At 41.1% G+C, this 23,382-nt stretch overlaps 1 protein-coding gene across 2 annotated transcripts in view; it reads right to left on the reverse strand.

Annotated features, from left to right (window-relative positions):
- SORT1 (sortilin 1) overlaps positions 1–23,382 on the reverse strand; it is a 62,827-nt gene that overhangs the window by 28,377 nt on the left and 11,068 nt on the right. For both annotated transcript variants that reach the window (XM_072137372.1, XM_072137373.1), the window contains exons 2-4: positions 19,637–19,693; positions 19,159–19,232; positions 14,075–14,177 (exon numbers count right to left, since the gene is read on the reverse strand). In XM_072137372.1, the coding sequence (XP_071993473.1) occupies positions 14,075–14,177; positions 19,159–19,232; positions 19,637–19,693 (234 nt within the window). The remainder of the gene's footprint in view (positions 1–14,074; positions 14,178–19,158; positions 19,233–19,636; positions 19,694–23,382) is intronic.

Raw genomic sequence — 23,382 nt, forward strand, 5'->3', positions numbered from 1 at the left:
CCTACTAAACCTTTGATAAATTTGGACAAATTAGACTTTGGGAGAGAAGAGGAATTTGCAAAAAAGGAGGAAAAAAAAAAGAATTTTTTTTTTGGGGTGTTTTTTTTCCCCCCTCTCTTCTTCTCTTTACTCTCCCTCCTTTGCTTCTTTTCCTATTTCTATCTGCAGGAAATAATTACTGATCACTGGAATCACTGAATTGACTTTCTAACAACAGTATATAGGTGGTGAGGAGGATACTCTGTTTGTTTAACCTAGAATCACGCTAATAACTTACTAACTCTCCGATGAACTTGGACAAACCAAAATCTGGAAGAGGAGGAGAATATGTGTTTTCTTTTGATGGACTTACTAACCCTCTAAAAGATTGTTTTTTTTTTGTTTTGTTTTTGTGTATTAGGACTAGGGAAGGACTATTAACACTCTAAATGATTTGTGATAATATTTGCTGTTTTCTCCAATACGTCCTTTTATCTCCAGAATAAGGCATAAGAGTGGTATTCTGAATAACAAAAAACGGTTTTCCTTTTTTTGTAATATCTAGGACTTTTCATGTGGGGTGTGTTGTTTATATGCTAAACCGGACTAGCTAGCTGGGAGGTGGATACGGAGTCCGAGGGGGAAGGGGAGAAATCAGAGGCAGGAAAAAGAGTGCTTTAGTGGTTTTTTTGTTTTGTTTTTTTTTCCTTCCCCTCTCCTTCTCGCTTTCCCTCTATCTCCCTCCTGGGAGCTCCCCGCAGACAAACATGCCTGGTAAAGAAGGTACCATAAATAGAAAACTGGATACTTCCAGACGGGAATCAACAAAGATTACACCGGAGAAAAAAAACGGACCCTCCTAAGAAGAGCAGTAATGGAGCCCAGAATGAGGAGAGTTTCCAGAATATAGATGTTAAGGAATTAGCAGAGGCAGTGGCTAAGGAAATTTTACCAACCCTGTATTCTGCAATTGATTCCGCTGTAAAGAAAACTATGCAAAGGGGGAATTCGGAATTGGATCAACATAATGAGAGAATAGAATACCTAGTAGACAGTTTCTGTTCTATGGAGGATGAAGTAGAAAGTCTCCATTCTCAACTAAGCGAAATGCATAAAGAGAAGGAGCAAATTCAAGAAAAGTTAATAGACCTTGAAAACCGTTCAAGACTGAAGGTTGGTGAGAATTCCGGAATCAGTACCCTCTGAGGATTTAAAGAAAATTATTTCTAAGGACATTCCAGAGCAACTGGGCTTGGGGAGAACTATTAAAGTTGAAAGAGCACATCGACTGAGACCGAGGAATGAGACAAGACAAAGGCCGAGAGTCGTCATAGCAAGGATTCTGGATTGTGATGACAAAATGGACATAATGAGATTGTATAGACAAAAAAAAAAAAAAAGAATTGAAGGTAGAAGAATGTAAAATTCTACTGTTTCCCGATTATTCTGCAGATACAAGCTCAAAGAGAAAATTATTTTCTCCCCTATGCTCGAAACTATTTAGTAAAGGGATTAAATTTAGACTACAAGTTCCAGCAACATTAAAAGATCTTTCAAGAAGACAATGAAGTAAAATTTTTCACGAACCCTAAAGAAGCAGAGGAGTACTGCAAGAAACATCTTAAGGTGGAATGATTCGGCATCAGCGATGAGAGCAGCAGATGAAGGCGGGGAGGGGATGGGGGGGGGGGCGGGGAGAGAAGGAAGTTCATTTTTTTTTTTCTCTTCTCTTTTTTTATGTCGTGAGGGAGAGAGGTGGGTTAGAAAGGTGATGAGGAAGATAAGGAGACCATTAGGGAAAAAAGGAAGTCTTTATGGAAGTAAGAGGGTAGTGGGATGGGAGGGAGGGGGGAGGGAATCTGCTCTGGTGTCGGAAATCTTATATATGGAAAGTTAGTATAGAATGGGTTTATCAAGGTTGAAAGTGACATCTTGGAATGTGAGAGGCATAACCACTCCATCCAAAAGGCAAAAAATTTTGAACCACTTAAAGAGGCTAGATTCCGATACACCACTATTCCAGGAGACCTACTTAGATGGTAAAGAAATCCAGAAACTGGAAGGGGGATGGGTAGGAAAGGCTATAGGACAAGGAGTTAGGAAAAGGAAACCGGGGGTGATAATTTTTTTTTTTTTAATTTGCTTTTATTGGCAGTAAGAGTATAAATAAAAAGCAGGAGCGCAGTCCTTGTAACATTGCTTACATATAATCAAGTATAAATAATTATAAATGACAAAATATATCAGAACATAACCTTTGGTGCGCTTTTCCGTGTACACGCCCCAGCTCACTTTACACTCTCACCTATTTTTATGTAATTTCAGAAAACAATAACAAAAACAAAACCATTAGGGAGACCTTAGACTCAATTAAGCGCCTATAAGGAACTCCCCATATAAACATATGGAGGGGAACAATAGGGAGTAATAGGATAAGAGAAGTAAGGGAAAGGGATAGGGCTAGAAGGGTAGTCAAGTAGATGAATAGAAGGATTAAAGGGAGGCGCCTAGGCCGGGGGGCAGAAGGATAACTGAAGCAGTCCGGCGAGGGGGATCACCTCAGGGCCTTATAAAAGTTGTCTGTACTCAGCCGATAGCTGGAAGAGGATCCAAGGTTGCCAGGTTTTGCTGAATTTCACCTGGGTACCGTGCAAGGAAGATGTAAGGTCCTCCATACGCATGATGTCATTTACTTTGTTAACCCACATAGTCGTTGTTGGAGTATTGGTTTGCTTCCACAGTGTTGGAATGCAGGAACGAGCAACCTCGGACATGTAAAACCAGTTTACTCTATCAAAGGCCTTTTCCGCATCCGTAGATAGGAGCATAAGAGGGATTTGTTCCATTTGGGCCTTGTATATCAAATTTATGGTTTTTGTGGTATTATCCCTTGCTTCCCTTCCCAAGAGGAAGCCAGCCTGATCCGAGTGAATGAAGCTCAGGAGTAGGGGAGCAAGTCTCATTGCTATAACTTTCGCAAACAGCTTGAGATCCTGGTTTAGCAGCGAAATTGGTCGATAATTTGAACATTGGGTAGTGTCTTTTCCTGGTTTAGGTATGACAGCTATGGTCGCTCTTACCGCATCCCTAGGCAGGGAGGTTCCCAAAGCTATCTCATTGAAAGCCTTTGTCCAGTGTGGTTCAAGGAGGCCCGAAAACTTCTTGTAGTACGGTAAAGAGAAGCCGTCAGGCCGCGGGGCTTTACCTGTTTGAGTCTCCTTGAGGGCCAGTTGGAACTTTAAGTCTGTAATGGGGGCTTCTACCTCCTCCTCAGAAAGAGACGGTAGAGAAGAGTCAGATAGGTAGGTTTGGATTCTATTTCGTAATGCAATTCGAGCTGAGGCTGTGTGCGGTTGGTCAAGGTTGTATAGGGAATGATAATAATCCCGGAAGGTTGTCACTATGTCCGAGTTTAAGTGTTTAGGGAGTCCCGAGTGTGTCATGATTTTCGGAATGTATGTACGCAAGCGTTGGGCACGTAATGCTCTGGCTAGGGATCTGCCGCATTTGTCGCTATACTCATAGAAGTGTCGACGACACTTCGCCATGACTCCCTTTGCTTTACCAACTAACAATGTTTTAAGGGAGTCACGCGCTTCAAACAGGGAGGTTCGAAGATCGTCGGTAGGCGTACGCTTGTGTGACGTCTCTAGTTCCCTAATTTTATCTAATAGGGTAGTTATCTCTTTAGCCCTTTCTCGTTTTCGCCAGGAACCGTGTGTAATGAGTAAGCTGCGGATGTTATGCTTATGGCCTTCCCATGCAACACACGGGTCGATCCCCTCTTCTGTGGTCCTAGTAAAATGCGTCTGTAGGGAATCTCGGATTTCGTCTGTGATCACACTGTCATCTAAGAGGGATATATTCAATTTCCACTGCCATTGGATGTCAGATATGTCCGGAAGGTTAAGTACCGTAGAGACCAATGCATGATCCGAAAAGGTGATTGTCGATTTCCGCTTTCTGGATGAGGCCCATGTCGCTATAGCGAATTAGAAGTAATCCAGCCGGGAATACACATTATGCACTGGAGAGTAGAACGTGTAATCTTTATCTCTCGGATGCATTAGTCTCCAGGTATCAATCAATTGATGGTCATGTAATAAACCTCTCAGTCTGCGTAGACTATGTTGCGACAAGGAGGAGGAGCCTGAGGAAGTGTCAATGCTGGGGTCAAGAGCAACATTGAAATCTCCACCTACTACCAGATGTCCCTCGGCAAAATCCCCTATGAGGTCCAAGAAGGAGGTCATAGCTTGGGCTTGTCCTGTGTTTGGAAGATACAGTTAGACAAATGTGTACATACTGTCCGCAATTTTGCCCTTAACCATAATCATCCTCCCCACTGAGTCGCAACATGAGTCCACATATGACCACTGCACTGAAGCCGCTATAAAAATTGAGGTGCCTCTCGCTCTTGGGTCAGTAGTATAGCTATGATAGGCATTCGGGTATCTCCTGTCCGTAAAATTATACGGTCTAGCCTCACTAAGATGGGTTTCCTGCAAAAAGGCAACCTGGATTTTCCTTCCTTTCAACATGTTGAACAAGATGGACCTCTTTTCGGGGCTGTGCAGTCCCTTTACATTAAGGGAACCAAGCGTTAGTTTGTCTCGTCTGTTCTCTGGCCTAGACGCCGCCATGGTGGGAAGAGGGGGGGAGAGTAGGGCAGAAAGGTTAAGAAGTAAGAGAAGAAAAAAGGAATAAAGACTACTGGGATAGGGGAGGTGAGTTGGGTGGAGTGGGAGCGACCTGCGGTCCCAAGGTTCAGCGGGGGTTAAAGGGTTGAGAAAAAAAAAAAGGGGAAGCAAAAAAGGGTCAAACCCTAAGTCCCTGGAAAATAAAGCCAGGGAAACAACTCCTCCTATCAGAAGTAGAAAGAGTGGGGAACGTAGGAACGTAGAAGGCAATAGCGCATGGCTCCATTACCAACAGGCATAAATAAACAATTGCAATCTTAGAGCGATCGACTTCTCTCACCCGTCTTCAGGTGAAATATTAGGTCCAAAGGCCGGTGAGAGAGGCTCAGTGCCATAACAATTATAACACCTACTATCTTTCATGTAACAGAGAGGTATAGTTGTTGTACACTCTGGGAGGTATTTTGCCCAAAACCCGGTTCTAATTGACTACTTCTACTTATAGGGTACCTTTATTGAATCTATACGGATATCGCCGCGACGGTGTAAAGGCATAAACAATATCTTTTTACATATGGCGTTGTACGTTAAATTGTAACAGACAACCTCCCAGGGTGAACAAAATTCACAAGCAGTATAAACAATTTGACAAAGGTTAGCTTGTAGTCAATGGCTGGCTTCTGGGGCAAGTTATAACCAATCATACTGTATAGGTAATTAAGATGGCTACGTAGCTTCAAGTGTCCCAGTAACAATGTCTATCAGACCTTGAGGAAAACTTAAATGTGAATATAATTTAGGCAAAACTCAGACAACATCTCTATTCACAAAAGCATAGAAGGAAAATAAAATAAGCATAGGCTGTATTTAAATATACATGAGGACATAAGTCCAATGTGTGGCACCAAGTGCCAATACCTGAGTACTATGCATGGAGGAAGTTCGGAGAACGTCAGGCTTCCGGAGGTAGGCCCACAGATAAGTCCGGGCCCAATGAGGCAGCTCCAGTAGGTTGGGAAGATAGAAGTGGCGGTATGGCAGCCCCAGACGGTTGGGAAGGTAGAAGTGGCGGTATGGCAGCTCCAGAAGGTTGGGAAGATAGAAGTGGTGGTATGGTGTCCTCTGAGGGACGTCTCCCACGTCTTGACGCACTCCTTCGTCGAGATTGCAGCGAAGGCACTCTGGGCATATCCGTTCCAAGCCAATTAGGAATAGAAATTGAGGGTATATTCAGGAAGCAAAAAAGGTCAGGGAGGTCATCAGGGCTCCTTAAGAAGAACGGGGTCCCATTATGTCAAACAATGAGGTGAAAAGGGTGGCCCCATCTGTAAGATGCGCCAGCTTCTTTTATACTATGTAGGGGAGGTTGCAGTAAGCGTCTCATGCTCAGGGTGCGGGCCGAAACATCAGGGTAGATACGTATATCCGAACCATCTACTTGCACATTTTCCCTGCCCCAGGCTGCGCGCATTATTTTCTCCTTATCCGTGTAGTAGTGCAGGCGGCATAATACATCTCTGGGTATCCCATTACCTGCAGCAGACATTCTGGAGACTCTGTGAATCCTATCAAACAGGAGAGCCGAGTCTACAGGGCGGTCCAGGATATCATTAAAGATTTGCGTTACTCTCTCAGACAAATTGTCTACTGTTTGAAGCTCGGGCAGGCCCTTTATACGTATGTTATTTCGTCTGCTGCGGTTTTCTTGATCATCTAACAAGAGGGTCAAGTGCTGGATATGTGCTCTAGATTGATTCATCTCTGTCTCAAGGGCAGTGACATGAGCATTCAGCGCAGAGGCCGCGTTCTCAACATTCGTAGTACACAAAGAGACCTCCTCAAGCTCCTCTTTGACCTCCTCTAAGGCCCGATTGTGTGAAAGCTCAAGCCTCTGAACTGCAGAGTGTAGGTCTTGCCTAGTGGGGAGGGCTTGTATCAGCTCCTTCAGTAGTTGAAATTCTGCTTGCATGGGGTTAATCCCTGGGTTTTCCAAGGCCATGGACACATGAGGCACATTTCCCCCCAGTGTGGAGGCCTGTGATGATGAAGGTAATCCCAAAGAGTCATTGGGGTGTAATGGGGTCAGGGCCATAAGCTCCCCTGAGGATGGTATTGGCAGGGGCTGCTGGGCTGTTTTGTACCTGTGGCTGGGATAGGGCATCCCAGCCTTGTTCCCCAGGCTGCTCGGACTGCTGATCCTGCGGCGCCGGCTGTGTGGTAGCAGATCGGAGGCTGTGTCCGGGCGCCATATTAGGCGCATATGGCGCTGCTGGGGGAGAGGAGGCCGCGCTCTGCAGCTGCAAGAAACGCTCCATTCCCGGACCGGAGGCCGCCAAACGGGAGCTGACGGGGGGTCACCAGCTTCCCCGTGTTCCTTCCTCTCCTGGAGGACATGTTTGGCCGCGGGTAAGTCCCTCGATCTCTGGTAATGGTGCCTGAAGGACGGAAGCTCGTGCAGGGCACGTCTTCACGCCGTCATTACCAAGCCACGCCCCCAGTGGGGGTGATAATTTTGATGAATAAACATTTAAGAGCTGAGATTGTCTCTATAGAATACGGTATAGAAGGTAGAGCTATGAGAATTTTATTAAACTATGAGTCCCACGCCATTATGATCTATAACATCTATGCCCCTAATGATAAGAAAGAGAATGAAAATTTTATATTATAGCTATTAAACTGGATTGAGGAGACTTCAATAGAGTTATCAATTGTATGTTAGATAGAACGGAAGGGTTAAAAAAGAAGAAGGGGAATTATCTGGAAGATCCTGTAATGCTAAATTTGTTACAACTCACTGGAGTAATTGACTCATGGAGATTTAACCCCTTATCACCGACACTAGTTTTCAGCTCAATGACCAGACTCGATTTTTCAAATCTGACATGTCTTACGATTATTGGTTATAACTTCGGAAACGCTTTAACATATCCTGGTGATTTTGAGAATGTTTTCTCGTGACACATTGTACTTCATGTTAGTTATAAAATTTAAGTGATAAGTTTTGCATTTTCCAAGTTTGAATTGTTCTGCTTTCCAGACAGGAAGTAAAACTACCCAAAAAGCTTGATAATTAACATTTATGGAATGTCTGCTTTATGCTGAGATGATATTTTATGCATCCTCTCATTTTTCTAGAATGTTATGAGGTGCAGAACTTTAGGTGTGATTTTTCTAATTTTCATGAAAATTGCCAAAACTCACATTTTGAGGGACCACTCCGTTTTCAAGTGACTTTGAAAGGCCTAAATTATAGTAAAACCACATAAATTACCCCACTATAGAAACTTCGCCCCTCAACGTATGTAAAACAACTTCTATTAAAGTCCATTAACCCTTTAAGTGTTTCACATGGGTTAAAACAATATGGACCTGCGATTTAGAAACTATGGAATTTTTTTGGAAAATACATTCATTTAGGCCAAATTGACAGTTTCAGAATAAATTAAATGATGAAACGCACTGCAACATTTGATGCCCAATTCCTCCCGAGTGTAGCGATACCCCATATGTGGTGGTAAACTGCTGTACGGGCACACGGCCAAGTATAGAATGAATGGAGGCGCCATTCACAGCAGATTTGTATTGTCACATTGTACGACCTATACATTTTTATTTTTTTTGGTAATGCAAATATATGATGGCTTACTTTTTACGGGATGAGATACAATGTATAGATAATTCATTTTGGGGGTCTATAGCTTATTCATGAGATTTTATTAACTATTTAAAGGGGGACACAAACAAAATCATCAATTTTTATTTTGGATTTTTAGCATTCCCCCCCCCCCCCCCCCCGCTCACCGTAACATAAAAATAATATTTTATCTTTATTCTCTGGTTCACTACGATTGCGGTGAAACCTCATTTATATAGTTTTTCTTATCTTTGCTCAATTTTCCTGAGCAAAACCAATATTGGTGAATATCGCATTGTTTTTACTATGGACAACTTTTTAGGGCCATAACTTTTGTATTGTTCTGTTGTCAGACCTCGTTGAGGGCTTATTTTTTGCGAAAAGAGTTGTTCTTTTCAGTCGTATCATATTAGGGAACGTAACTTTTTTTGATCACTTTTTAGAACATTTTTTGTGATGGTGTTTGATGAAAAATTGTATATTACGGGAAGCTTTTCGAGGTTTTTTTTTTACGTTGTTCACCGAGCGGGTTCAAGATTGATACGGACGCGGTGATACCAAATATGTACGTGTTTTTGTGTTTTATATACTTTATTTGCATTTCATGTGTAATTGGGGAGATTATGGGACTTTTATTTTATTTATTTAATTATATAATAAAATGATTTCATTTTTTTTTTTTTTTTTTAAACTTTTTTACATTTTCTACTTCTTGGCTTGAACAAGCGATCGTCCGATCACTTATTCAAGCCTTTACACTGCAATACACTTGTACACATGCGCATGCTTACTTACAGCCGGGTCCTGCCAGGAAGGCAGAACCCGGCGGGTAGAGGAGCCAGAAGCCCCGGGTCACTCGTTGGAACCCGGGGCTGCGGCAGGAGGGATCGGATCCCCCAGTAAGCACACCGGGGGGTCAGATCCACGCGGGACACGCTTACACGCCGCGGTCATGCTTGACCGCAGCGTGTAAGGGGTTAAACACCTGGGACCGGAGTTTTTCCGATCCCGGGTGTTGGTGCCGGGTCTGGGCTGTAAGATCACAGCCCGACAACGGCACCAGCGAGACCCAGTGTCCCGAAATCTTCTTCTGACACGCCGCCGTAGAAAGGCGTACGCGTCAGAAGAAGTACCCTTAATGGCCTCCGTAAAAAGCCGATAGGGCGGTCATTAAGGGGTTAAGAACCCCACAGGAGAGGAATATACGTATTTCTCAGGGGTACATAATGTATGGTCAAGGATAGATTACTTGCTTGTTACTGCTTCTTTGGGGAAAGAAATTCTACATACAAAAATAACAAATATTGTGATATCTGACCATGCACCCATACAACCGTCATTGCAGTTTCTGGGAAGGAAACAAGGATGGGGGCTTTGGAAATTTCCCTGGGGGGTTAGTGGTGATAAAGAATTTAAACAAATGCTGATAAAAGAGTGGGAACATTATTGCCAGGACAATGCAGAACAGAAAGCAGACCCAATTTTATATTGGGAAGCAGCCAAAGCAGTGATTAGGGGAAAAATTAGATCATATGTGGCAGCAGTAAGGAAAAAAAGATGGAACAAAACAAAAAGATCTAGAAAAAGAGTATAGAGAAGCAATGCTAGCCTTCAGGGCAGCTCCCAATAATGGCAATCGCAAAATAATGTTTGAAAAAAAAATTTTCAGAGAGCTAAGGAGAGAAATCTGTTTAATAATGGCAACAAAACAGGGAAAATGCTGTCTAATCTGATAAAAAAAAAAAAAAGGAAAGAGGGAGAGATTATATTGATACAATTCGAGATGGTTAGGGAGAACTGACAAGTGACAGGAACAGGATAAACCAGATAATGGCAGAGTATTATGGTAAACTATATAAAGAAAGGAGGGAGGATGAACAACAGATGGATAATTTTTTGGAAGAGGTGGAGCTGAATGTAATAACTCTCGAACAACAAGAAAAGTTATCACTACCTATACATTTAGACGAAGTTATTAAAGTAATCAGACATCTGGCCAAAAATAAAGCGTCAGGGCCAGACGGATATTCCTCGGACTTTTACAAAATGATGCATCCTCCAACTAGCTCCCCTGTTAACGAAGGTGTATAATAAAATTGTTTTGGAGAGGGCAGAATTTAAGACAGGCAATTTGGCCCATATTAAAATTATACCAAAAAATAAAGGGGACCCTAAAGACCCAGGTTCGTATAGACCTATTTCTCTGATAAATATAGACATGAAAATATACACTAGAATTTTGGCAAACAGGCTAGCTGAAATAATTCCAGGATTAGTCCATCCCTGCCAAAACGGCTTTGTGAAGGGTCTCCATGGAGTAAAAAACGTGCGCACAGTTATGGCGGTACTGGACTGGGCCAGGGCAAGGCCAACAGAAAAGAATAACAAAGCAATTATTTCAGTCGATGCTGAAAAAGCATTCGATAGTGTGGCCTTGCCCTGGCTCAAGAAAGTTATGCTTAAAATGGGGATAGGTGGTTATTTTTATAGGGCTATTGAAATGATGTATAGTAAACCACTAGCACAAGTTATAGCACAGAGGGTTATGTCACAAGAATTTTCATTAGGGAGAGGTACACGTCAAGGTTGTCCCCTTTTGCCACTATTATTTAATTTAGCTTTAGAACCACTAGCTAGGAAGATCCACAATGACACAAATGTAATGGGGATAAAGTTGGGTGGTAAAGAAGTTAAAATGACTTTATTTGCTGACGATTTATTGTTATTTATAGGCAATGTACAGTGTGATATATACAAGATGATTAATTTGTTAAAAAGATATGAGGAGATTTCGGGATAAAAAATTAACATTCACAAAACAGAAGTGTTATTATTGGATAGGGGAGAAGAGGTGTCTTGGAATAGGGAATGGGGGTTAAAAATTGTGAAGGATAATTTTAGGTATTTAGGGATTAAACTAGATCGAGATATCACTAAAGTGTAGGAGTTGAATTACACATAGTTGTTTGAAAATACTGTATAGCGCACGATTTAAAGAGATGGATGGAACTCCCGCTCTCACTTTTTGGTAGGAAGAATTTAATTAAGATGGTTATCTTTCCAAGGTTGCTATATACAACGCAGATGCTCCCTTTACTACTTAAACACAAGGATATAAATAAGTTAAATGCTATGTTCCAAAAATTTTTTTGGCGGAACAAGAGAAGTAGAGTATCCATTAAACATTTGCAAAAGCCGCAAGGTTGGTGGGCTGTCACTTCCTGATTTAAGAACATACAATATATCCTGTATTATGATGTTTGCAGCACAATGGGTAAATAAACAGAACAAGTTTGTAGACCGGGAGTTGGAAGAAGGGTTGATTCAACAGTTTACATTAGGAAGGTTTTTGCATGAAAAGAGTGTAAACTTGAAGATGCCAGGTAAAGCTTCTATCCTCCTAAGAGATACAAGAGCTGTTTGGAGAACGCAGAGGAGAAAATATCAGTTACCAACGGACATATCGGGATATCGGTCCCTGGATGATTTTCTTAGTATGTGTAAATGGAAAGGAAAGAATGGGTGGCTTGGTGTTTGGGAAAGGAAGGGTATATTTAAAATACATGATTTAGTGGATAACGGGGCAGTGTCCAGCAGTGACGAATTTATGGGTTATGGCGGAACAACACTTAACCTATATCTTGAGAGAACCAATCAAACTGGATGTATGGCGTTGTATATTTCACTACTATAGTTCTAAATACATTAAACAGAAGGAAGAACTAATAAATTTGATGATATTAGCAGTGAAGAGAGTCCTTATGATGGATTGGTTATCTATGTACATACTGACAATGATACAAGTTAAGAGGAGGAAATGGATGGAATATCTGTACTTTCAATGGTTGAGTAAAAATAAGAAATATAAAAAAAGAAAATGAGATCAAGTGGAAACGTAACTGGCTGCCAATCATAAACCATATTTTTTTTCCCAGGGAGAAAAGGTTGCTTTCTTCGATATATTGTAGCTTAAAAGAACGGAGTGAAATGATCAGTGGGTTTTAGACACCAGAGCAGAATTTAAAGAAGGGAGAGGGAGGGGGGTGGAAAGGGATAAAATGAAGGAACAAGAAATTCTTTTGATTATTGTTTTATGTATTGGATGTCAAACTTTGTATATCTTATTAGACACCCAAGAGGGGTCGAATGTACGCGTTTATGAAATTTTCTATAATAAACGGAAAAAAAAAAAAAAAGATCCTAACTTCTCAATGTTTGCCTTTTGACAGCCATGCTGTTAGAGGCAACCATTTTGTGAATCTGATGTCGACTCCATCAAAAGTACACTCCATGTACCCCCGTCTGTTTATATAAGCGACAGTCTGTCATGACTTTGAACTGATCAGGTGTAAAGATACCCTTAGGGATTTTGGCACTGCAAACAGTTCCTTGTAGTTTGAGGATTGGGCTGCCTCTGATGCATCCCATCTCCCCTGGAAAATTTGATCGAGAAGATGCATGTCCCAACCTTTTGGTCCTGCATTACATTAGAATCATGGCCTCTGGATAGAAACGCACGGTCCGTCCACCAGATTTGCAAGTCCATGACCTTGTGAGTAAGGGAGATCCTGTACATAAAGGAGGATTTCCTATCCCAAATCTGCATAAGAAAAAGCTGGAGCAGAGAGGTGTGATCATGTGCCCATGGGACTGCCAGGATGGTTGCCACTAACTGCTCTAGAAGAGACATGTCTTTCCTTACAGGCAGTCTTGCAGAATCAAAAACTCCTTGTATTATGACCCCAATCTTTTTTTTTTTTTTTTAATTTCCGCTAGTGGTAGCAATGATTTTTGAATCTTGGAATCCAGTCATATCTTTTAAAAGATTTTTTCCTGTGCAGTGAAGATTTTCTATACCCCAACTGAGATTAACTAAAATGAACTAAGATTTTGAGACTGAGGTAATCTGGCTTCTGACCAATTCTTCTGAACTCCCTACCAAGAACAAATCGTCCAAACGGGACAAACAACCCCTGACCTCCACTTATAGTAGCCATTTCAGATACAATCTATGTAGCCCAAAGAGCATTTTCTAAGGGAAGGGACCTGAATTGCAAATGTAGAATGTTTTCATCCACTGGAAGTGCTATCCTGAGGAATTTCTGAAATAACAGATATATAGGCAGTATATGGTAGTGCGAGTCAATCAAATCGATAGATGCCATGAAGCAGTCCTGGCAAAGACTGTGGATTTTAATGTCTCCATCTTGAACTTTGGTACAATTAGAAATTTGTTCAAAGGTTTTAGGTTGATGATTGTTCATAAAAAAAAAACCCTGCTAAAAGTTACGAAGAACAGGATTGAATAGAAGACCTACTTTTTTGATAAAAGTATAGAAACCTCTGCTAACATAGCTTCTCTCTATCAAGTGATTTTGGTAATCTTAATAGACCTGAAACAGGAAAGGTTTATTCCGATTTCATGTCAAATATTGAGAAAAAAAAAAAAAAGTATTTTTTATATAGTATGTGTAAACTTCTAATTTCAACTGCATAATTATTCCAGATCTAAATGTTGAGCTGCAATATGAAGAACATGAAGGTGAATCCTCCTTTAAGGTCATTGAAGATTACTTGAAAGAAATCTACCATCAAAATCAAACATGGATAAACCAGGAGCACTTACTAATAGATCTGGGCACTGTGACTGTGGTAATCTTCTTATATTTGGTTTCCTTCCTTCTAGGAAAGGTGGCCATGGCTAACGAATAGGAGAAGATTGCCACAGTCAATGGCAAAAAAAAAAAAATCTACCAAGTACATTACAAAAAAATGCAATTAACATAAGGTAACCACTATTAAGTACCCCAAAACTCACCCTTCCAGAGTTCTCAGGACCAAGACCCATACCAAACTCTGTGCGAATGTATGTGTTTTTTATGTGGGAAGTTATATCTTCAAATGACTTTCCGTAATTCTCGCTAGAAGGAAAAAAAAAAATTGTAATGAACTAAGAAATCTGAGAAAATGAAAAAAAAAAAAAACACAACTGTATAGTTCTGTATGGTCCTAAAAAATGTAATGTCTATAATATGCAACTTATTTATATCAGATATGAATAGGAGTTGGGAGCTGATTGTTTTTTTATGACAACCATTTATATTCCATATGCATTGTTACAGTCATTGTTATGCATTGCAACAGTCTATTGTTTGAGTGATCAGTCCACTTATTTTATTATTTATTTGCTAAACAAACACAATCATGAACATGTTTGATCAATCATTTTGGGGACCGGGGATACCAATAAAAATGCATGTCCAAATCAATGTTTTTGAGCCATTTTGTCACCCATAACATCTGAATGAATGGTGATCAAAAGGTTACACAAGCTGGTATCAATGAAACCATTAGCTTATCTGGAAAAAGGAATAATGCCCTGGAGTCGGCCCATTACCAAGTTAAACAACTTAGGTGTGTTTCTACATACCCATACTCAACACAGTACACCTCCATCCCTCTAGTGAAACTGCATGGTCATCCCCATATCGTATGTTAGTCTACCATATGTAATGTGATTGACTGCCTATAACAATTTCCCATGTTCTTAAAGGGGTTTTCCCATGAAGACCTTTCTCTATCAGTCCTGGTGTTTACGATTTTAGTTGCCCCTGGTTCAGACCGTGAACCCCTTAGTAACCAAGGCCTATTTTTCAAAACCAGCATGTGTCGCTTTATCCAGTTTAAAAGTTTAGAAGGCTTTAAAGGAAACCTACCACTTACAAGTGGTAGGTTTAGACACATATACATGGCACCAGCTCAGCGTGAGCTGGTGCCAGAGCATATTTTTGTTAGGGAAACAAAGCCCCTATCGCCGTTTTATAAGTTATATTAACTTATAACTCGGCGCACCGCACTTGGACACGGCGCACCAAGCGCGTGCCCGTGCATGCGCCGGATTCTAACGTGCTGGAGAGCCGGTGACGTCACCGAGCTCTCTGGCACACGCGCGCCTGCGCAACTTAGCACGGCCTGTTTCCCCGTGCTAAGTTGCGCAGGCGCGCATGTCCCAGAGAGCTCGGTGACGTCACCGGCTCTCCAGCACGTTAGAATCCGGCGCACGCACGGGCACGCCTAACAAAAATATGCTCTGGCACCAGCTCACCCTGAGCTGGTGCCATGTATATGTGTCTAAACCTACCACTTTTAAGTGGTAGGTTTCCTTTAACTTACTTAAGTGTACAAAATGTAACAGAAAAACAAAATAGTGGGAAATTTTGGTTGATATATTTAACATTTATTTATGAAAAAAGGTGAATTTGGTTAACATTTTGAAAAAAATTGCTATTTTCAAACTTCAAAATAAATCAGTTTTTCAAACTGATAGTCTTACAACCCAAATTGGTTACTAACTTACATGTACCATATCTCAGCTTTGTGTTGGGCGTCATTTTATAAGTGTCTTTTTATTAGCACCCCATTCTATTAACTTCACCCTTCAAACTATTCAAAACAGCAGGTAGGAAGCTTGTTAACTCTTTATGTATATTTCAGTATAAACATTTAAACAAAATGAAGGTTTGATTTGGAATTCACCAATATTTATCATTAATACATTCATTTAGCTGCAAAATTTCCCAAATTAACTGAACAAAAGTAGAAAAAAAAAAAAAAAAAAAAAAAAGACAAAAACGGCACAATATATTCTAAGTAAGAGGACACCCCTGTGAATGTAACCCGCTGTCAGGTCAAGAAGCCATTGAGCTTTTGTAGGGCAGATTAGTTTTCAGGTGCCATGACATGTTTGTAGAGCCCCTGAGGCCACGTTCACGCATGCAATTTTGGTTGCAGGCTGCACCTGCGATCGCACGTTGTAAAAAGATTGTATTTACTTTGCGTTTAGTTAACATGTAACACAATGTTACCAAAATATGTTATCACGAGTGGAGCCTTTGGATTGAACGTGTGAACGTGGTCTCCGGTACCACAAACCCTTATCCCATCCCTTATTGCTACCCACTTTCAAAAATCAATAACTATTTTTTTCCTGTACAGAGCGGTTTGAGGGCTTGTTTTCTGCATAACAAATTGTACTTCCTAGTGACGGTATTTTATATTCCACCCATTGTACTGGGAAGTGAAAATACAATTCAAAATGTGGTAAATTTGACACAAAAATTAAAATTGTACCCCCCAAAAATTATTACCTCTATCCATATTCTCCAATAACTTTTTCATACTCAGGAGTACGGAGTTGGCTAGGGTATCATTTTTTCATTGCTACCATTTTGTGGACTGTGCAACCTTTAGATCACTTTCTATTATGTTTTTCTCTGTGTTGCGAAGCGGCAAAAAAGTGTCAATTCGGACATTTGAGCGCATTTTTCCGTTACGGGGTTCACCGCCGGAAATACCCATTTTTATATCTTTATATATTGGGCATGTTGTGTTTTTTTTTATTTTTTCCCACTTTATTATTTATTGTTTTATATGTGTCTTTTATTTTTGTTTTTTTTTTTTAACTTTCACATTACTTGTATATGAACTAGTAATCAAGTGTAAAAACCATGTATTGCAGTGCATTAGAAGTGTCGACAGGTAGCTACTTGGTCTAAACAGGGGCTTGACCGAGCAGGCAGATTTCGAAGGCAGACCCGGGGAGCTTCATTAGGTCCCTGGCTGTTCGGCACCGAAGATGCGATTGCGGGGTGCCGGGAGGAGAGGGAGGGATTAACAGCCCTGATTGTTAGAGCAGGATACCGGCTGTCATAAGACAGACAGGGCACCACTCTTCCCTGCACATGGGGACTATGCAGTCCTTGGGTTAAGCCGACAGAGAAACCCGCCGGCCTAGCCTAAGGCCCCTTAGTGACCGACGGAGAAATACGTATGGGTGGTCACTAAGGGTTAATCCTCTGAGTTTATGGTTGGCAGACATATTGCTCTTCTGTCTGACAGTGACAAGCTCCTCTCTTCCTCTAGCCCCCACCCTTGTATTCCAAGACACAGACACACACAATGACTTCCTGCTGGCAAACAACAGCAGCATGGTGAGGAGAGTAAAGTTACAGGCAGATAAGATGTTTCTGCAGAGCTGTGTAAGTTAGAGCAGTGGTGCACAACCCGCAGCCTGCTGACCCTCAAGTTGCGGCCCCCACCCTGCTTCCAATGCAGCAGCAGGTCCGCAACTTGAGGCAAAAACTGAATAAAACAAGTAAGCACACACTCCTTGAGGACCTGTCCAGCTCCTGTACAGAGGGGAAGCTGAAGGATATGTGTTGATGTCATCATCACATGACCCTCTGGATTCTCCTATATACAGCCTTCTGCGGAACAGGGCTGCAGTGCTCACAGTGAGGAGAATCTATAACTGATGGGGGCAGCACAGAGGGGGAACTAGAACTGGCTGCACAAGGGAATCTTTGGATTGGGTACTGTGGATACTTTGTAAGTCTAGAAAGTCGGGTGGGCAGTTTCATTATCCCACTATTTGTTCAGTATTATAGTAGTTATTTTCCTGAACAAAGGGGACAGTATTATAATAGTTATATTCTTGTACATAGGGGGCATTATTATAGTAGTTATACTCCTGTGCGTAGTGGACAGTATTATAGTAGTTAGATTCTTTTCACCTCAGGCAGCAAAAAGCCTACAATCGGCCTAGCAGATCAAAAGGATTAATACCTGGTCGGCTGCAGGTAGGGCAGAGTACTGGGTACTATCAGAACCCCTGCGTGCAGCCAGTTATTCACAATTACCTGCTGCGTGGGTTCAGACAATTTCCACCATCATTATTATTGTCTTGTTTGTGCGCTGTATTGTAGTCTGCTCTGAGGTCTAAGAAACTTATTATACAAATGTAATATTCTGCAGTAGTGGTCTCTGGGGAGCATTTACTCTGTTTTGGTTAATAGTGCAGTCCACAGCGGTATGACAATGGGGCTCTTGGGCTGAAAAAGGTTGTGCACCCCTGGACTTGAGGAATCATGAAGTGTCTGCTTAGAGAGCACACTCTGGGATTTTATACTGACCAGCCTAGGAAGCGATAGGAGCTAAAAAAGCAATTAAAAAAACCATTAAAATTAATCTTTATTGTGTAAACATCCCTAGGGGACTGAATTTGAGAATTTTCTTTCATGGGCAAACCCCTTTAAATACTGTTTTCCCCATTTGTAATACGATAGTACCACCAAGTGGTGGAAACCAGTATTGTCCTTATGCACTATTCTTGTTAAAATACCTGCTGTTTGAAATCTGTCAGTGGTTACATTATGGGAACAACCAGTCTGAATGCTTAAGATAGGTCCTTTCTGTGATTCTGCATTATTGTTCTTTTCCACCCACCACCTGCCAGGGAGCAGATCCCTCACAAGGGCCTTTATGGGTATGCACTCACTGAAATTTGAACTGTTGTCATGATCCTTTAAGGATTTTGATGAATTTTTATTCAGATGGTCTCACTGCACAAATGCTGAGGAAGCAGGAGGGAGGCCGAGACAGTTTAACAGCCTGTAAAGCCAGATCACAGAGGGGCTAAGGCTACTTAACATAATTTTAAAGGTTGATTTTAGTAGGAAGGAGGCCATGGATAACAAATATAAGAAGATTACCACAGTCACAGTAAGTGCCCTTGGTTTATCCATGCTTGAATTTGATGGTAGATTTCTTTTAATTTTTTATGCAGCGATAAGCTGTATTCACCATGCTATTACTCCCTTTGTATTCCCCCCTTCTCTTTGATGCCTCTTAATATACTCATGTTTAATAAAGGGTATATTTTTTTATACATTGGAGTTTTTGCGTCCTTCAAATAATTGTTGATTGAATTCTAAGTAATGGTCATTTAGGTCCCCCCCAAAAAACACCCCATAATGTGTATGTCACATATACATAATGTTAAGTTAAGCAATTTGAAAAATGTTGAAAAATTATGCAAAACTTTATTTTACATTGTGTATTTACCTCCTGTATAGCTTTGACTGCCCATAGGATATAATAATCAAAGGAATCCGAAAAGTTGTTAGCAAGAGTATGACCTGGTAGAGGGAAAATAACAATTACAATTCAACTATTATAATGATTTTTTAACACTCATTAAGGTCCCTTGATGTTTGGTAAGTAGAAACTAATCTTTTTCTTAATGCAGGTAAACTTGGTAACAGTCCATGAAAACTGCACCCTCTTTAACAGCAGTGAAGGTGAAATGTGCATCAAAATCCATAGGAAGTTTACATTTCTGAAAACAGTATGTATTGTATGGTATTGCATTACTTTTACTTCCTTTGCCATGATAACATGGGTTAGATTTTATTAAATGTCTTAGGTAAGGCTATATTTCTATGACATTGTCTATTGTGATTCTGCATGGAACACGGTATTTTGAATTGAGGGTTTCAAACAGGTCTGCTATTACAATAAATGTCGAGCTTCAATAACTTACGCCTGTTCCATCTCCAACCCACACCAACGATAGCTCTGCACTTTGATCAAATATGCCCTGGATTAGAAAAGAAAAAAAAATAGATGTGAGAGATACATATGCTTGTACATCAATACTTGTTTCATTCACTTTATAGGATTCACATTTAAGGTTTGGTCATACCACATTTTACAAATATCTTGGATGTTCAACGGTGCTCAAATGTGATGTAATAAATAATAATAATAATAATAATAATAATAATAACAATAATAAATTGTCCACCAAAAAAGGGGAAGAGAAGAAGTCACAAACCAGTTTAAAAGTACAAACAGACTTAAAATACAATACCATAAAAACATTAACAATACAATTACCGTATATACTCGAGTATAAGCCGAGACCCCTAATTTTACCACAAAAAAAAAATGGGAAAACCTATTGACTCGAGTATAAGCCGAGGGTGTAGTATACAATCAGCCTGCCCCCATAAAGTATACAGCCTGCCCCCATAAAGTATACAGCCTGCCCCCATAAAGTATACAGCCTGCCCCCAAAAAGTATACAGCCTGCCCCCAAAAAGTATACAGCCTGCCCCCAAAAAGTATACAGCCTGCCCCCAAAAAGTATACAGCCTGCCCTCAGTATAATAAAAAAATAAACTTTATACTCACCCTCCGACGATACTCACCTTTGATTTGAAGTGGCGGATCCCGGTCCTGGGCGGCGGCGGCTCCCGGTCCTCGGCGGCGGCTCCCGGTCCTCGGCGGCGGCTCCTCTCTTCGATCTTCACGTGCCGGCAGTCGCGTCCATGCGACTTGCCAGCGGGCGCACAGTGCGATGCGGCGGTACCGCTACATCATATTGTGCGCCCGCCGGCAAGTCGCATGGACGCGACTGCCGGCACGTGAAGATCGAAGAGAGAAGCCGCCGCAGAGGATCGGGAGCTGCCGCCGAGGACCGGGAGCCGGAGGGTGAGTATTAATTTTTTTTTAACTCATGTTTTTTTTTTTTTTTTATTAACTCGTGTATAAGCCGAGATTAGGTTTTTCAGCACATTTTTTGTGCTGAAAAACTCGGCTTATACACGAGTATATACGAGTATTTACATGAAGTAAAATGCCAAGAAAGACATTAAAAAGATATTATCTCCTATTTCCATGTAAATGTCTGTATCACAAGCTACTTGGGGAGAATTAAAAGCATTGCAGTAAAAGGAAGAGTAAAAGAGTGCAGCGTTAGAATAGACAGTCTTGGGCTATATTCATACCATAGTAGGGCGGGCATACATTGGCGCTGCAGAGAGTCTCTCTCCATAGGAATATACAGAGCACGCCGCCGTATTCCGTAGAAAGATAGAAAGATGGGATATGTCCTACGGGCTACGGAATGGTAGGGTGCCGCACCGTACCGCTCCCATACGGTGCCATGAGGCCATAGAAGTGTATGGGGGACATAAATACGTCCCCCATACGTTCATGTGAATGTAGCCTTATACTGGAACAGGTTTAGAACACTGTATTAGCGCATCATCTAGTTTACTACAGAAAAGTGCATTAAAATATTTGGTACATTTGAATAATTTTTGGTGTAAGTATGGATATAAATAGTTGCGCTACATTTCAGACTGCATTATTTACCATGTCCTTGATGCATTTGTAGAACCCTAACAAAAGATTTGCAAACTACTCAGTTTCAGTCATTGCCCAGAAATACATGCCCTCAAAAGCATTGAAATGAGTAGTATATCTTAATTCCTGCACGGCTTCCACTTTCTACAGCCTTTGAGAGTACTCACATCCCCTGCAGACTCCCATGTGTGCTCTACTCCTACCTGTAATCGAATTACATCCTATAGATTGTAGTTTACCTCATCCATGCCCAGCATCACCCTCTTAAAAGGAAATCTACATCTGGATTCTAACTTCATTGACATTGCTCGTAGCTCCCATTAGCGTGAATACATGCATATGGTTATCAGGACCTTTCATTCAGTACTTAAAAATATATAAAAGTTAATTTTATAAACACCTTAACACTCCATGACATAATTGTACGTCATGGAGCCATTAAAGGGAACCTGTCACTAGGGACCTCATTTTCACTAAAGACAGATTGCAAAAGCCCATTATACCTGCAGTCCAAAAATGCTTCTCTGCCTTTTCTAAGCATTGGTATTACAATATAATTGTGTGTTATAACTGACTCTTGCATCTTGACAAAATCCCGGGGTAGTCACAGGGGCTGGGCTTTGGTTTGGCTTGTGACTTGTCTGAGCTACAGGCTGCCTCCATCTCTGTGCTCCTGTGCAGCCCCAGGCTGTGACCTCTGAGAAGGAGCAGGAGGAGGAGCTGTGCAGGAGCACAAAGGTGGGGGCTAAGATATGAGGAGCGAGTAACGCAGACAAGTCACATGTTGCTTTTTGAAATGCATCCAAACCAAAGCCCATCCCCTGGGACTACAACAGGATTTTGTCAGTCTGCCAGGTAAGTTATAACATACAATTATATTGTAATGCAAATGCTTAGAAAAGGCAGAAAGGCAGATTTGCACTGAAGGTGTCATGGGCTTCTGCAACCTGTCTTTAATGAAAATGACAGGTTCCCTTTAACCCTTTCAGGACCTGGCCCTTTTTTGTTTTTTCATTTTCATTTTTTACTCCCCATGATCAAAAATCCATAACTTTTTTATTTTTCCATGTACAGAGCTGTGTGATGGCTTATTTTCTGCGTAACAAATTGCACTTCATAGAGATGGTATTGAATATTCCATGCCGTGTACTAGGAAGCGGGAAAAAAATTCCAAATGCAGTGAAATTGGTAAAAAAAACGCATTTGTGCCGTCTTCTTGTGGGCTTGGATCTTACGGATTTCACTGTGCGCCCCAAATGACATGTCTACTTTATTCTTTGGGTCTGTGCGATTACGGGGATACCAAATTTATATAGGTTTTATAATGTTTTCATACATTTAAAAAAATTAAAACCTCCTGCACAAAAATTTTTTGGGGGATTTTGCCATCTTCTGGCGCTAATAACTTTTTTATACTTTGGTGTACTGAGCTGTAGGTGGTGTCGTTTTTTGCGGATTTTGATGACGTTTAAGATGTTATCAATTTTAGGACTGTTCGACCTTGTGATCACTTTTTATAGAATTTTTTAATTTTTTTAAATTACAAAAAAAGTGCCATTTTCGACTTTGGGCGCGATTTTCCGTTACGGGATTAAACGCGGTGAAAAAACGTTATCATATTTTGATAGATCGGGCATTTTCGGACGCGGCGATACCTAATGTGTTTGATTTTTACTGTTTATTTATATTTATATCAGTTCTAGGGAAAGGGGGGTGATTTGAGTTTTTAGGGTTTTTTATTATAATTTTTTTTTTTTTTAACTTTTTTTTATTTTTAGTACTTTTCAGACTCCCTAGGGTACTTTAACCCTAGGGTGTCTGCACGATCCTATCATATACTGCCATACTACAGTATGGCAGTATATGGGGATTTTACTACTCATACATTAAAATGTGCTGATAGCACATTGTAATGCATGGGTCAACCCGAAGTAGCCTCGGGTCTTCGTGAGACCCGAGGTTACCATGGCGACGGATCGCCGCTCCCCGATGACGTCACGGGGAGCGGCGATCCTCGAAAAGATGGCGGCGCCGGCAGCGTTGCAATATGCAACAAAGACTTACCGGCTATGGAGAGGGCTCAGCGCATGAGCTCTCTCCATGCACCCGCGGCCGACCTGTGACGTGCTATTACGT

Source organism: Engystomops pustulosus, chromosome 2, assembly GCF_040894005.1.
Source record: "Engystomops pustulosus chromosome 2, aEngPut4.maternal, whole genome shotgun sequence".
In the NCBI taxonomy this organism is placed as follows: domain Eukaryota; kingdom Metazoa; phylum Chordata; class Amphibia; order Anura; family Leptodactylidae; genus Engystomops; species Engystomops pustulosus.